General features: G+C 40.3%; 1 protein-coding gene across 1 annotated transcript in view; it reads left to right on the top strand.

Moving 5' to 3' along the window:
* The window catches only part of rab11fip4b (RAB11 family interacting protein 4 (class II) b), a 68075-nt gene extending 56652 nt beyond the window's left edge, over positions 1 to 11423 (top strand). Inside the window, 10 exon segments of the mRNA XM_034688780.1 lie at positions 831 to 866; positions 3144 to 3243; positions 3666 to 3769; positions 4105 to 4245; positions 4523 to 4604; positions 5747 to 5884; positions 6058 to 6216; positions 7760 to 7840; positions 8302 to 8445; positions 9126 to 11423. Coding sequence (XP_034544671.1) covers positions 831 to 866; positions 3144 to 3243; positions 3666 to 3769; positions 4105 to 4245; positions 4523 to 4604; positions 5747 to 5884; positions 6058 to 6216; positions 7760 to 7840; positions 8302 to 8445; positions 9126 to 9242 — 1102 coding nt within the window. The 3' untranslated portion in view covers positions 9243 to 11423.
* Positions 11424 to 12206: the final 783 nt, after the last annotated feature.

The raw sequence follows: 12206 nt of genomic DNA, 5'->3' as shown, positions 1-12206 counted from the left end.
CTCCAGGAAGATCAGCCTGTCAGACACCCTCATCACTTATTTCTTTGTACCACTCTGGTTCCCATGAGTTTAATTTTACGACTTGAGTATTTTTCCACAATTCCTGTCCACACTGAATATGCTATATATCTCTCTTCACAGTTTGTGTGTCTTGTTTGAATCAGGATGGGATTTGACATACAGGATTTTGTGAAATCTTTGGTCCCTCTTAAATTCTATATGACAAACTATCACAACAACCAAAATCAAAAGTAGCCAACAAATTTAGGATGACATGTCATAGACAGAAACATGCACCAAGATATTTAACATTTTTTGAGTGGAATATATCATTTTTAGGAAAAAAACGCTTCTCTAACTGCACAGTTCTGCTATGCTCCTGCTGTTTACACTACTGTACTGTAATACTGTAGCCCAACCATGATTTTTTAATGATTTTTGTTTTCTGCCAACATCAGCTGTCTTTTGCGTGAGCCTACACTTTGTTTCCTCATTATTGTTAATCCAATGTGACATCCTGCTCAGGCAGACACATCAGACTGAAAGTGTCTTTGGGCTTTTGTCCCCCTGAGACAGCCGCTGAGCTGACAGAAATCCCGCTCACTGAACCAAGTGGGGAATTTTGTTATCATTGACTTGTCCTTTAGTGTTTCTTTATCTTTGTCTATGTCTTCCCTACATGCCTACCTAGCTGAATAGCTCAAATCTTAATTTTCATCAGCAGTTAGTCCCTGTGAAGTGTTGAGCTGTGAATCTAGACATATTCATGGCAACTCACTGAGATAAAAATAACATTTCTTTCATTTTTCTCTTTTTTTTCTCTTTTGTAGCCCCAACAGGAAAATCTCCAGCACTGCTTTTGGAAGGTAGGTCACTTATGTGTATGTGCATGTTTGTCAGTCAGAGTGAGCTTCTTTGTGTCCTGAAAAGGGTCATCCACTTGTACTCTGGCTGTTTTTACATTACACAGCCTGTGCTGCACGTGTTTGCTCTATTTGTTAACACAGACACACAAACACACACACACAAGATAAGCACTGCTTCTTTATCAGTTGGCCAGCCAGCCATTGAGCTCCAACAGGAAAGTTAATTACTAACTAATTATGTCAGGAAAAAAATCTTGTTGAAATCAATCTGGTCTAATCTGTGTGCCGTGAAATCTTCTGGTTTTTGCCCCTCCAGTTGAGAAACAGATTGTGGACGTGTACTGTGTCAGTGGCAGGCTCTTCATGTTCTATTTCCATGGGATGGGTGAAGTGTTTATGTATCGAGGCCTTTGCGCTATTTCCACCCACATTAACTGAGTTATAGTGACAGAGTGAAAATGGCCTGCCAGACCTGATCTATGTATTCAATATAAGGTTTGGCTCTCTTCCCTTGCTCCGTCTACTGTCCCCTCTGTCTAGTTTGATTTCTTCTTCCTCTTTATTGCTCTCTTTAGCTGATCTTCTGTACTTTCTTCTTCTCTGTTTTCTCTTTTATTATCTTCTCAACTCCCTTTTCTTTTCTTTTCCTTTCCTTATGTCCCTCTCCTTGCTTCCTTTTAACTTTCCTATTTTGTTAAAAAAGAAACAAAGTTACTGTGTGCTCAGGGAGGTAATGTGGTAAACTCCAGGTAGAAGTTGGCGCTCTTGAAGAAGAACTCCAAAAAACTATTCGGAAAACGGGGAAGCCACGGGGGCTGTCTTCAGGCACACCAGCTCGAGTCGAGGAAAGGGTTAAAAAGCCTTTAAAAGGTAGTGTACAGAAAAAAAAGGAAACGCCATGGTTGATGTTTCCTTTTTTTCTGTACACTACCTTTTAATATGTTATGCCCTGTATGAATTAAAGGCTTTTTAACCTTTTCTTCGACTCAAGCTGGTGTGCCTGACCACAGCCCCCGTGGCTTTCACCTATTTTCCTATTTGCTTCTCCCTTGTCTTCTGAAAAGTTTTGGTGCACAAGTCCAAATGCAGAGAGAGGTTATTTGTTTTACAATATTTGACTCAGAAATTAGTGCTAAGATCTAGCCAAACCTACGCGGTGGACTACAAATTGCCCCGAGAGGGATTAATAAAGTTGTTTGAATTTAATTTGAATTGTGCTGTCATGACCACCAGAGTATCCGTCACCATCACAACTATCAACATTACTGTAGGCTGAGCTCGGTCTCTGTACCAGACCAGTGGTTTGCATGATTGCCAACTTGACAAGGCAAACACAGATGGTACTAAAAAGAGCTACACAGAAACTGCATGTCGTGGACATTCATATGGAGACACACAGGGGAAGACTGTTAAATGTCAACTAGAAATGTTTTTGTTACTGGGTCTGATCAAGTGGTGAAGCCAAGACAGTATAATTTGTGTGTTTTGATTGTGTTTCAAATGGAAATGAGTTGAAATAGTGTTGAAGAAACATGTGCATTTTATTTGATATATATTTTATTATATGGAGCTGTTGCAAAAAAATTGCCCTCTCGGAGATACCCAAATAAACAGTGTCCTATATTTCAGTACAACCTATATTCTGGAATTTACGATATCCTCTATCCTCACCACATCGGCAGTCTCCTCTCCTCTCCTCTCCTCTCCTCTCCTCTCCTCTCCTCTCCTCTCCTCTCCTCTCCTCTCCTCTCCTCTCCTCTCCTCTCCTCTCCTCTCCTCTCCTCACTCTCCCCTTCTCTCCTCTACACTTCCTCCCCTCCTCTCTCCTGTTAGCGTCTTTCCTCTCCACATTGCTAATCTCAGTAATGGATCAGAAGCTTTTCTCAAGTTATTCCATTAGTGTGAGAGGGGGCAGCTGTACTCACATCACTGCATGAATGTCACACTTGATTGTGTGACTGAGTCAGATAGACACACCTGTGTGGGTGTCTGTCTGATGCATCTAAATCGAGCCTTTGTGTGTCTGTGTGTGTCTGGATACTGTTTGCACCAGCTTCTCTGCTAGATACCTTCCTCTTTGTCCTATATCATCTATAGTATGTTAGTTCGCAGCAGCAGGACAGAACAAACCTCCTACAGTCCCTCGATCTGTCTTACTCTCAGACACACACATACTCACACACACTTACACACAAATGCAAGTGCACCAGAACCAGCTGGTCCTCACCTGGATGTTTCCATGGATTCCTAAAATGTGTGTGTGTGTGTTTTGAGCAGGCAGCTGCTTCATAACAGCAACCTTAGCAGCAGTAACGGCAGCACAGAAGACCTATTTAGAGACAGCATCGACTCCTGTGACATCGACATCAATGAGAAGGTAAGGATGTGTTTGTGGGCTTTTGTGTGTGCTGTTGTTTTGTATGCAGCTGTTTCGAAGTTTATGTATCACATTTTTTCAACATCAAACTAAAACTTGCAGTTAGTAATAATGACCATTGCTGGTTCCTTTTCACTACTGAAAATTCCCCTTCAGCATTTTGAGCACTGTTGGTACTTAAATCAGAGTGAGTGAAGAGCTGTTCATTATGGATGCACAGCTTAAATTGAGAATGCTAATTCACAGCATGAGCCCTGTCAGGATTTCCCTGACGTCTGCAAATTTCAAGGAAAGGGCTTAGCATTTTCATGGCTTTTGAAACTTTGGGTATGCAAAATTACTTTCGTGGAATTCTGTATTTTTTTCCTGTAATTTTGTGAAACCCTTATTCATATGTATTCAACTGTATCTGTTTCTTTCAGGTGAGCTCTCTAGAGAAGAAGGTGGCTGAACTGGAGAATGAGATTCTGTTGAACGGTGATCTTAAGTCGAAGCTGAAGCAGGAAAACACACAGCTAGTACACAGGTAAAGTCAGAAACATGGATCTCAGGAATACACTTTTTATTCTAAAATATAACATTGGAGACAATATGATGGATTTTAGTCTTTAAGGTGCAGTGTGTAGAAATGGGAATATGTAGCGATATTCAGAGGCCATATTCTAGATTGAAACACTCCCTTGCTCACCCCTCCCTTTTGTGAAATGACAGTGGCCTTCAAGGACAAGAAGAATCTTCAACGTTTATTCTGCTTAATGTTGCAAAATACTTCACACTGCACCTTTAATTTGATACTTATTGTTTCATTTATTGTCCCAAGTTTGGAATAATGAGCCTTTGATTTTTTTGTGACATGATCAGGGTTAATGAGTTGGAGGAGCAGCTGAAGGACCAGGAGACACGGGCAGAGCAAAATCTGCAGGCAGAGCTGAGACGACACAGAGAGGCCTACAGCAAGATGGAAAGAGACAAAAATACACAGATAGAGCTGCTGTCCAACAAGTAAGAGACACAAATACTCAATCATGCTAAAAATCAAACAAGGTTGCTCCTAAATCCCCTGGATATGAACACTGCCATGCCTGTCTGTTAAGAGAAGATGCAGAGTGTAAAACTTTATGCTAATCAAAGATTAGAGAAGCCTCCTAGGGTTAGTCAGTTTTCTCTGGAGCTTCAGCATATATTGTGGACGTTTGCTTAAACAGTATTTTAGCTGACTAAGAAAAACACTAGATTTATAAATAACAGTCAGCTAATATACAAGGTTATGTGTTTCTAGAGCAAAGCAGCTGGAGGACGAGAATAACGACTTTTCAATGAACATGTGCCGGCTCAAATCACAGACGGAGAAACTGGATGAGGTAAGCTTTAAGCATGCTTTCTTTTAACTTGTTGATCCTTTCCTCATTATAACATTAAAGGGGAACCTTTACATGTCGAAAAAAATGTCTAAAAACATTTTTGTGGCCTTAAATGTAACTGAATAAGGTAGTGTATCCTCTGCTGCTGTTTTTTGCGCTAGGAGCGCCCATAACCTCAATTTCAGAGTGCTTCCCACCAGCATTTACTGTTGTTAGGTAACGAAGGTCGTCCTGCGACAATTCCACGTCCTGTTAGGTCTGTTTTAAAATGCTCTGTATGCTTCAAACATATTTTCATTCAATGGCATTTTAACATGAAACTGTAAAAAATATTGATAGAAATCATGTAAGAGCATCAGCAGCAGCTCTAAACCAGGAAATTATATCTCCAAAAAACAAGTGTGCTAACTTTTCTCCTCCGCACGGACCTCCGCCATTGTGTTGACAGTGATGATTGCAGCAGTCTCTCCCCTTCTTGTTTCTGATTGGTCAGTGATCAAGAGGTGACATTGATGAGCATGGCGGTGTTCCAAAAGTTAAACTGTTTTCAACTGAGAGTGCTTAGAGCGCTGCGACAAAAATTAGCTGACGCTCAGAGCGTTTTTGCGCTTAGGGCACTGAAAACGCTGAACAGAGTTTGCATAGAGAACAGGCGCTGCCAGCGCAAAAAACGGCGGCAGTGGACACGCCCCCTAAAACTTTATAAATTGCCTCAACTGATGTCACCTGAGTCAGCATCAGTTTGTTGAAACCCAGGCTAATACTGATTAAAACTGAGTTAATAACCAGTCAGTAAATTTAACATGTTCAACCCATAAAAATGAGGAACTGTAGTGTTTTCACACGATGAGCTGTGATGAATAGCTCTGAGCCACACCTCTATTCTGAGACCTATGTAGATGACACTCGACAGCTGTCGGCTCCAACTCATAGAATTAGAATGTGTGACCAAGATGTCTGAGAAAAAAGGAGCATAATTCTGCACTGAAATAAAATTAACATTTTCAGCAAACCTCAGAAAAAAAGCTGCTCTTGACAGTACATATTTAAAGTAGTCCATCAGTATTAATATGGGTGTACATCTACGTTTGTATACGACAAGTAGGAAAGTCCCTCTCATTCGTGTGTCTGTCTTCCCTCAGGAGAAGCAAAGGATGACAGACAAGCTGGAGGACACCAGTTTACGCCTGAAGGATGAGATGGACCTCTACAGGAAAATGATGGACAAGCTGAGACAGAACAGAAACCAGTTCCAGAAAGAAAAAGAAGGCATGCAGGAGGTAGGAGGGACTATATTGTGCAATCAGACACATGCACAGAGTGGGCACCCTGTTTCCTCTTTTTTTTACTCTTCTCTCCCCCACTGCGTTTTTACTGGCTCATACACCCACACCCCCAAAATACTGCACTGCCATTATGTAACATTGTTCATTCGTCCTTTCTCTGCGTGCAGCTGATAGAGGACTTGCGTCGCGAGCTGGAGCATTTGCAGCTCTTCAAGCTGGAATCAGAGAGGCCTGGACGCAGCCGCAGCTCTTCCACCAGTCTGGCAGACTTCAACTGCAGGACCAGGGAGGTGGAGCTGGAGCATGAGGTCAAGAGGCTCAAGCAGGTACTGACAAATGATGCATTCAGATGTCTTGTGCAGTAGGATACTTTAGCTACTAAGGAAGCTTGCAATGCAGAGAAGCATCTGTTGTACATCTTTCTGGAAAGATTGTTCCCCATCCATCATCTCTAAACAGGGTAACATACACTTGACTTTTTTTAATCTCTTGACAGAGGGTCAAACTGTTACTTGTGATGGATGATTGCTTGTTTTTGATGCAATTAAGAGTTTGGGATGCACAGAGATTCTGAGGCACAAAGCAAGCTCTATAACTATACCATTGACTGAATTAAATGATTCAATTTTCACAGAATACTCAACATCCTGTTTTTCATATATGTCAAGCATAAGTAGCTTTACTAACCTGTTATTTTTTAAGGGTATAGTTGTATTACAGCAAGTATTGTGTTAATTTTTCTTAGGTTTCTCAAGCTACTTGGCAAAATGAAGCCAGGGGTTAAGATGATATGGAACAAAGAGTTACACCGTGGGCTTATTTATTTCTGCATTACTCAATGCACTAAAGGTTTCTCTTACAGGAAGCTTATACATATGTAAATATCTGCTGCCAGGGGAACATATGTTGCACTAATTTCCTAAATGAAGCCACTCTTGCTGTTTGATGGCTGCAGATGCAGCAAAACAGGACATACATTAAAACAGAGTGGGATGAAGAAACAGTGGGTTAAATCAATGACATAATCTCCTCTCATTCATTAAAAATCCCTTTAAAGAAATAAAAAAAACATTCTTCCAAATATGTTGTTCTGATTGTTTACCAAGGAGTCAGGGTCCAGACCTGAGCCGAGCTGAGCTTCTCATCACCTGTCTTAGCTGCAGTTTATGAGAACATCAGCCACAGAGTGCTACATTCTTTAATTTCAGTCTCCTCAGGCACAATGCTTTTTATCTCCCCCCGTTAGAAACTCAAATGCTGTTACTAATTTACTGTTGTGCAAAGTGAACAGACCTGATGCAGAGTAAACATTCAAGATAAGAGAGTAGATAAGTATTTTCAGATGTCCCTCCTGATAAGACTGGTGTAAGAGGAGGTTTTTGCCCCTTTAAGTTGCATGCATCAGTAATAAAGGCTAGGTGAAGAAAACAAAATCAATAGAAGGCAGAAGGTAATGAAGAAGTCCCGCCTTGTAACTTGTAACCATGTGAATGATGCATTGCCCTCAGGTAGAACTGCTAATTTGTACAGTTTGTGTCTTATCAGGAACTTACATGATAAAATGATCCTTATGTAACCTCAGAGCAAACCAAAGAGCACTAATGCAGGAAGGAGAATGATAATAATACTATGTTAGGTGTTCTTGTCTTCCTCTTTTAACATCTCAGTTTTTTTGGTATAGCTTCTTTCTGCAGTTTTAGGTTAAAAGTTATTCCCTGTGTTAGTCTGTGGTCTGACAAGTTTTGTTGCACTGTGTTGATAAACGCCATAATTTGAGCAACACCACCCGTGACATCCACAAAGATTAGTTCACTATTTTATGTCTGCCTGTACACCTCTATAAATGTCTATGTATGTGTGTGTGTCCAGCGATTTGTGTCCCAGGACTTTCTCCCCCCTGAATTCCAGCACCTGGTGTTGTCTGGGGCTCGGCTCCGTCCTGGTCTGATGGTAAAATTGCTTCTGCGAACTTTGACCTCTTGATTATTAACAACTAATCACAATGGAGTAGAGCGAACCTGCCTGAGCTGAATTGGGGTCAGTGCTGCTGTTCCCTCACTAATGAGTAAGAATAGAACAAGGGGAAAGCAAACTGACCTCTTGTCAGCATTCAGAGGCAACTTAATCATGGAGCTTTTATAACACACCAGACAAGCAGGGGAGCAGTTTGTTCTGTAACACGCTTAACCCGTGTAATGTCCTGTAGGTGTTGCCATAATAGACGTTCATTGCTGCGTTCGCTGCTGGCTGAAGCACCACGTGTTGTTATGTTGTATGGAATGAGTGAGGCTTAAGTAGCTGCATTTTTTTCCCAAGCATCATCTCTCCTGATATCAATGTGTTGTCCATGTACTGGTATCTCCTTTCTCATCGTTCTTTTCTCTACCTCCTGACCTATTTCTGTACTGTAGGAGAACCAGAAGCTGAGGGAGCAGAATGATGAGCTCAACGGTCAGATCCTCAGCCTCAGCCTGTATGAAGCAAAGACCCTGTTCGCCACACAGACCAAGGCACAGTCTTTAGCTGCAGAGATAGACAACGCATCCAGAGACCAGGTAAAATTAAGACTGGGAAGATAAGAAAGTTGATTATAACTGGATAAGTTTCTAATGTCAAATTGTTTTTCTGGGGCAAATCACAGCAGGGTAGTGTTCTAAATTTAACATAATTGTGGATTTGAATTTAATCTGCATAATGAGGTCATCACCTCTGCTTTTTCCCACACATAGGTACTGACCAAATACTACTACTGTGATTCTGCCTTCTATATATTGAATTGATTGAGGGTTTCTGGTCTGTTTTTTCCTTTATTTTCAATTTGTTTTTATTCCATTTTCCATCTTATGTATCTGGTCTTTAAAAGTAATGTAACATTTTCTGACTTGATTTTTGGGGGCTGGTTTGTGCTGTTTGTGGGACAAGACATTTTTACACTATTACCTCAGACATTGTTTGCTATATTGTTGAATTATAATAACCGATACATTTAGAAAGAATCTCATTTAGCCTTTAGTAGCAGCTCTATGCATATGTTAAATAATCTACAAGATAGTGCAGGTGAATCCAATACAAGAACTTTAATGTAGTCAGTATTGAGTACAGATGTTCTGCTCTCGAATCCCAGAGTAAAACTAAGAATGCTCTTAATTGTAATACCTGAGAAATTATTAATTGATGGCTGAGCTTGTTGACAAAATGAAATGATAATGTGTTTGATGTTCTTCTCCCTCCCTAGTTAATGGAAGCCCTAAAGGAGCAGGAAGAAATTAACTTACGTCTGCGGCAGTACATGGACAAAATCATCCTGTCCATCCTGGACCACAACCCGTCCATCCTGGAGATCAAGAACTAACATCAACTCAACTGGAATGAAAATCACTCCCAGTTTCAGGAGATTGAGGATCATTACAGTTGTTAGATTGGAATCTACGTCAGGATACTCTACAGGAATATGGAACATATAAATAGACACTCATCGCCCCCTGCTGTTCGTGGCAGGAAGAAAGCTTCTCTTGCAGAGAAGTTAGAGTGCGACTCTGCTGAACTAAAGAGAGTTTCTCTCAAAAAGCAACTGTGTCTTTATTAGCTGTCTATGCTGTGAACTATAGCTACTGTCACCCATTTGAACTAATAGGACAGATCTGGTGATTTTTTTCCCTGGGAATCCACTGGGAACAACATGCTTTGAGGATCAACAGAGTTACTCACTGTAGTAGGCTGGACATACGTACCTTGACATAAAGCTGGAATAATGTAACAAGCCTGATGTGGGTTCTACTGTATCCTGGTATAACAAGAAGTCTATTATCCTCAGACAAACAGCTTGGTATGATGTAGGGAGAATCATTTTAGGAAAATGGACGGAGAGCTTGAAAGCAGATTGTAAACCTGACTCTGACCCTAAGAGACATGAAGGTAGACCAGTCACATTTTATCTCATCTATAAACATGTTTTCTCCTTCATCATATAGACGTTCTCTAAGGAATGTGGCACGTTTGTAAGAGAAGAAGAGGAAGTGCCTGGAGAAAAAAAGAAGTGTAAAGCTCTTTGAAGCTGATAAGTCTAAAGGTAGAGGAATCAAAAAAGAAAAAGCAGTGGATTCTGATGATGGTCAATGTGTGTTAGCAATCGAGGGTTTAAGTGAAGTTGGTGATGGTCAAGCGAAGGTGAGAAGTTTGATTTTTCAAGAACATGTCTTCCAGTAAACATGCAACAGCACTTGCTGTGTCAATCAGTACATTAGTATTTTTATTTGTAACTGAGAAGTGGCCCTCAGTTGGCTCAGATGAAAAGTCGAGTGTCACTGTATGGTACAGAAGCTGCAACCAAGGAGTGTCTTTGAACTCTAAATTTACATGGTGGCTATTTGCTAGCAATGCCTTAGCTTGAAAAGCTACACTGTTGCCAGCAATGAGCCCAATGATGTTGCACAGAACTGTAAGGTTATGAATGTATAGGGTGTATGGTGGATTACTGGTAGCCATTGTCTCTATGCTCTGTAAAATCATCTCAGATATTGTATGTGAGCATGCACAGGAGACACTTTTTGTTACATTGAACTTGATTAGGTATCTCATTGAAGCCCACAAATTGCAGATTGTGTTTATAGTCCAGACGGCTCTCTGAAACTCTCTGATACTGTAAATATCATGAATGTAAATCTGGATATTTCACATTCTCTGACTTTAAATTGGCTGTAATTGGATGAGATACATTGTACAACTCATGTACAGTATTCAATACTGTATTGAAGAGGGGAAACAATTACAATCTGCTGTATTATGTAATGATTCTAAACTTGAGTTTTGCTTCCTTGCACAAAAATGAGTTTTTCTTTCATTTGCATGGTTCACCTTTTCTTCTGTCTGTGCCTTTTGAGGACATTTTTCCCAACGATGTTGCTAATGATTGACAGTTTTTTGAAGCTACATTCTATGTTGATGTATGACATATTTTCTCGACTTGTAAATGTTGTAATTATATAGTGATAATTTGTATTCATGTGCCACTCACCAGTCTTTTTTGAATTGATACTATGAAAACTATTTTATACAGTTTTAACAAGAAAGAACTTGTGATTGCTTAGGTGTCCTTTATGAAAAGCAGTAGAGCACAATGCTTTGTATGGTACACTGGCCAGGCTAGCATTTTGGAAATACTTTGAAGATTTTTTTAATGCAATGGGAAATGTTTTAATGCATTTCTCATTTTTTTGTTAGTCACGGTGAGTCCATTGCTTTTCATCTTGCTTCAAACTGGCTTTTATATGGTAGTAAACTGTCTTCCTAACTTAAGCTAAATGGTGAGCATTATGAGCAATATTAACTTATAACAGTACCTGCTGATTTGTGTCTTGTTTTGCCTCACAAATCTTTTGACTCTAGCTGGATGGAAATGAATAAATGGTACATAAAGCTGTAAAATGTGTCACAAACTCATTTCTTGTAGCTCTTACATTTTAATTTATTAGGACTATCCAATGCGATGTAGTCACTATTAATAGCAATAAAACTGCTTTGGTGGCAATCCTGATTCATTGTGTTTTTGTCATTTTAGTCTCCATGTCTCATTTTACTTAAAGAGCGAACCATTTATTGATATATTTGTGATATTTCTTCTATTTCAATGTTTTTTTCAGGTGTGTTTAGAAAGTAAGCAACTAGCTGAGTATGAAGTGTGCAGTAACGTTGCTAAGCTTTGACCCAGGTTGGTACATCCATGCCTTTGTGTGAGAGCTAAGTCGACAATACTAAAGATAAGCATATGGTGTTATTAAAGCTGCTGTTGGCAGGAATGATGTAAAAAAAATGTTGCTTTTTTTCTGCCGGGTCTGGAGAAAGATCATAATGCCCAACGGTACTCAACGGTAAGTGGAGTAATTTGAGACTATTGCGAAATCTCTGCGTTTTTCCAATGCCTTTGTATCAAGTAATGTTATTATTCCCCTCGTTCCCGTTACGACTGACTAATTATAGCTAATCTCCAATCCTCTGCCCTGATTGGTTAAGGGGCGGCCCCAACTATGTCCTCAGATTGATTATGATTCCGGCACTATCAAGACTGCACACGCTGATCTGTGTTGGGGGGCTAAGAGGAAGTCTGGTTGGGAGGGATAGTGTTGACATTCGAAGTCCCTCTCCCTGAACCCTAGACTGTATCAAATATGGATGTAGTATCCGTGACGTCACCCAACTGTTTCTGAAGCGCTGTTTTGAGGCCAATCATCGGCTGCAACCATATTGCTGGTGTCAAGCGATTGTGACGTAAAGAGGCGGGCTTCGAGCCTCCATCGAACAGCTACAGTGTTCCCGCCTG

Source organism: Notolabrus celidotus, chromosome 7, assembly GCF_009762535.1.
Source record: "Notolabrus celidotus isolate fNotCel1 chromosome 7, fNotCel1.pri, whole genome shotgun sequence".
In the NCBI taxonomy this organism is placed as follows: domain Eukaryota; kingdom Metazoa; phylum Chordata; class Actinopteri; order Labriformes; family Labridae; genus Notolabrus; species Notolabrus celidotus.
The sequence above is the reverse complement of the archived record's forward strand: the minus strand, read 5'-3'. Positions and strand labels throughout refer to the sequence as shown.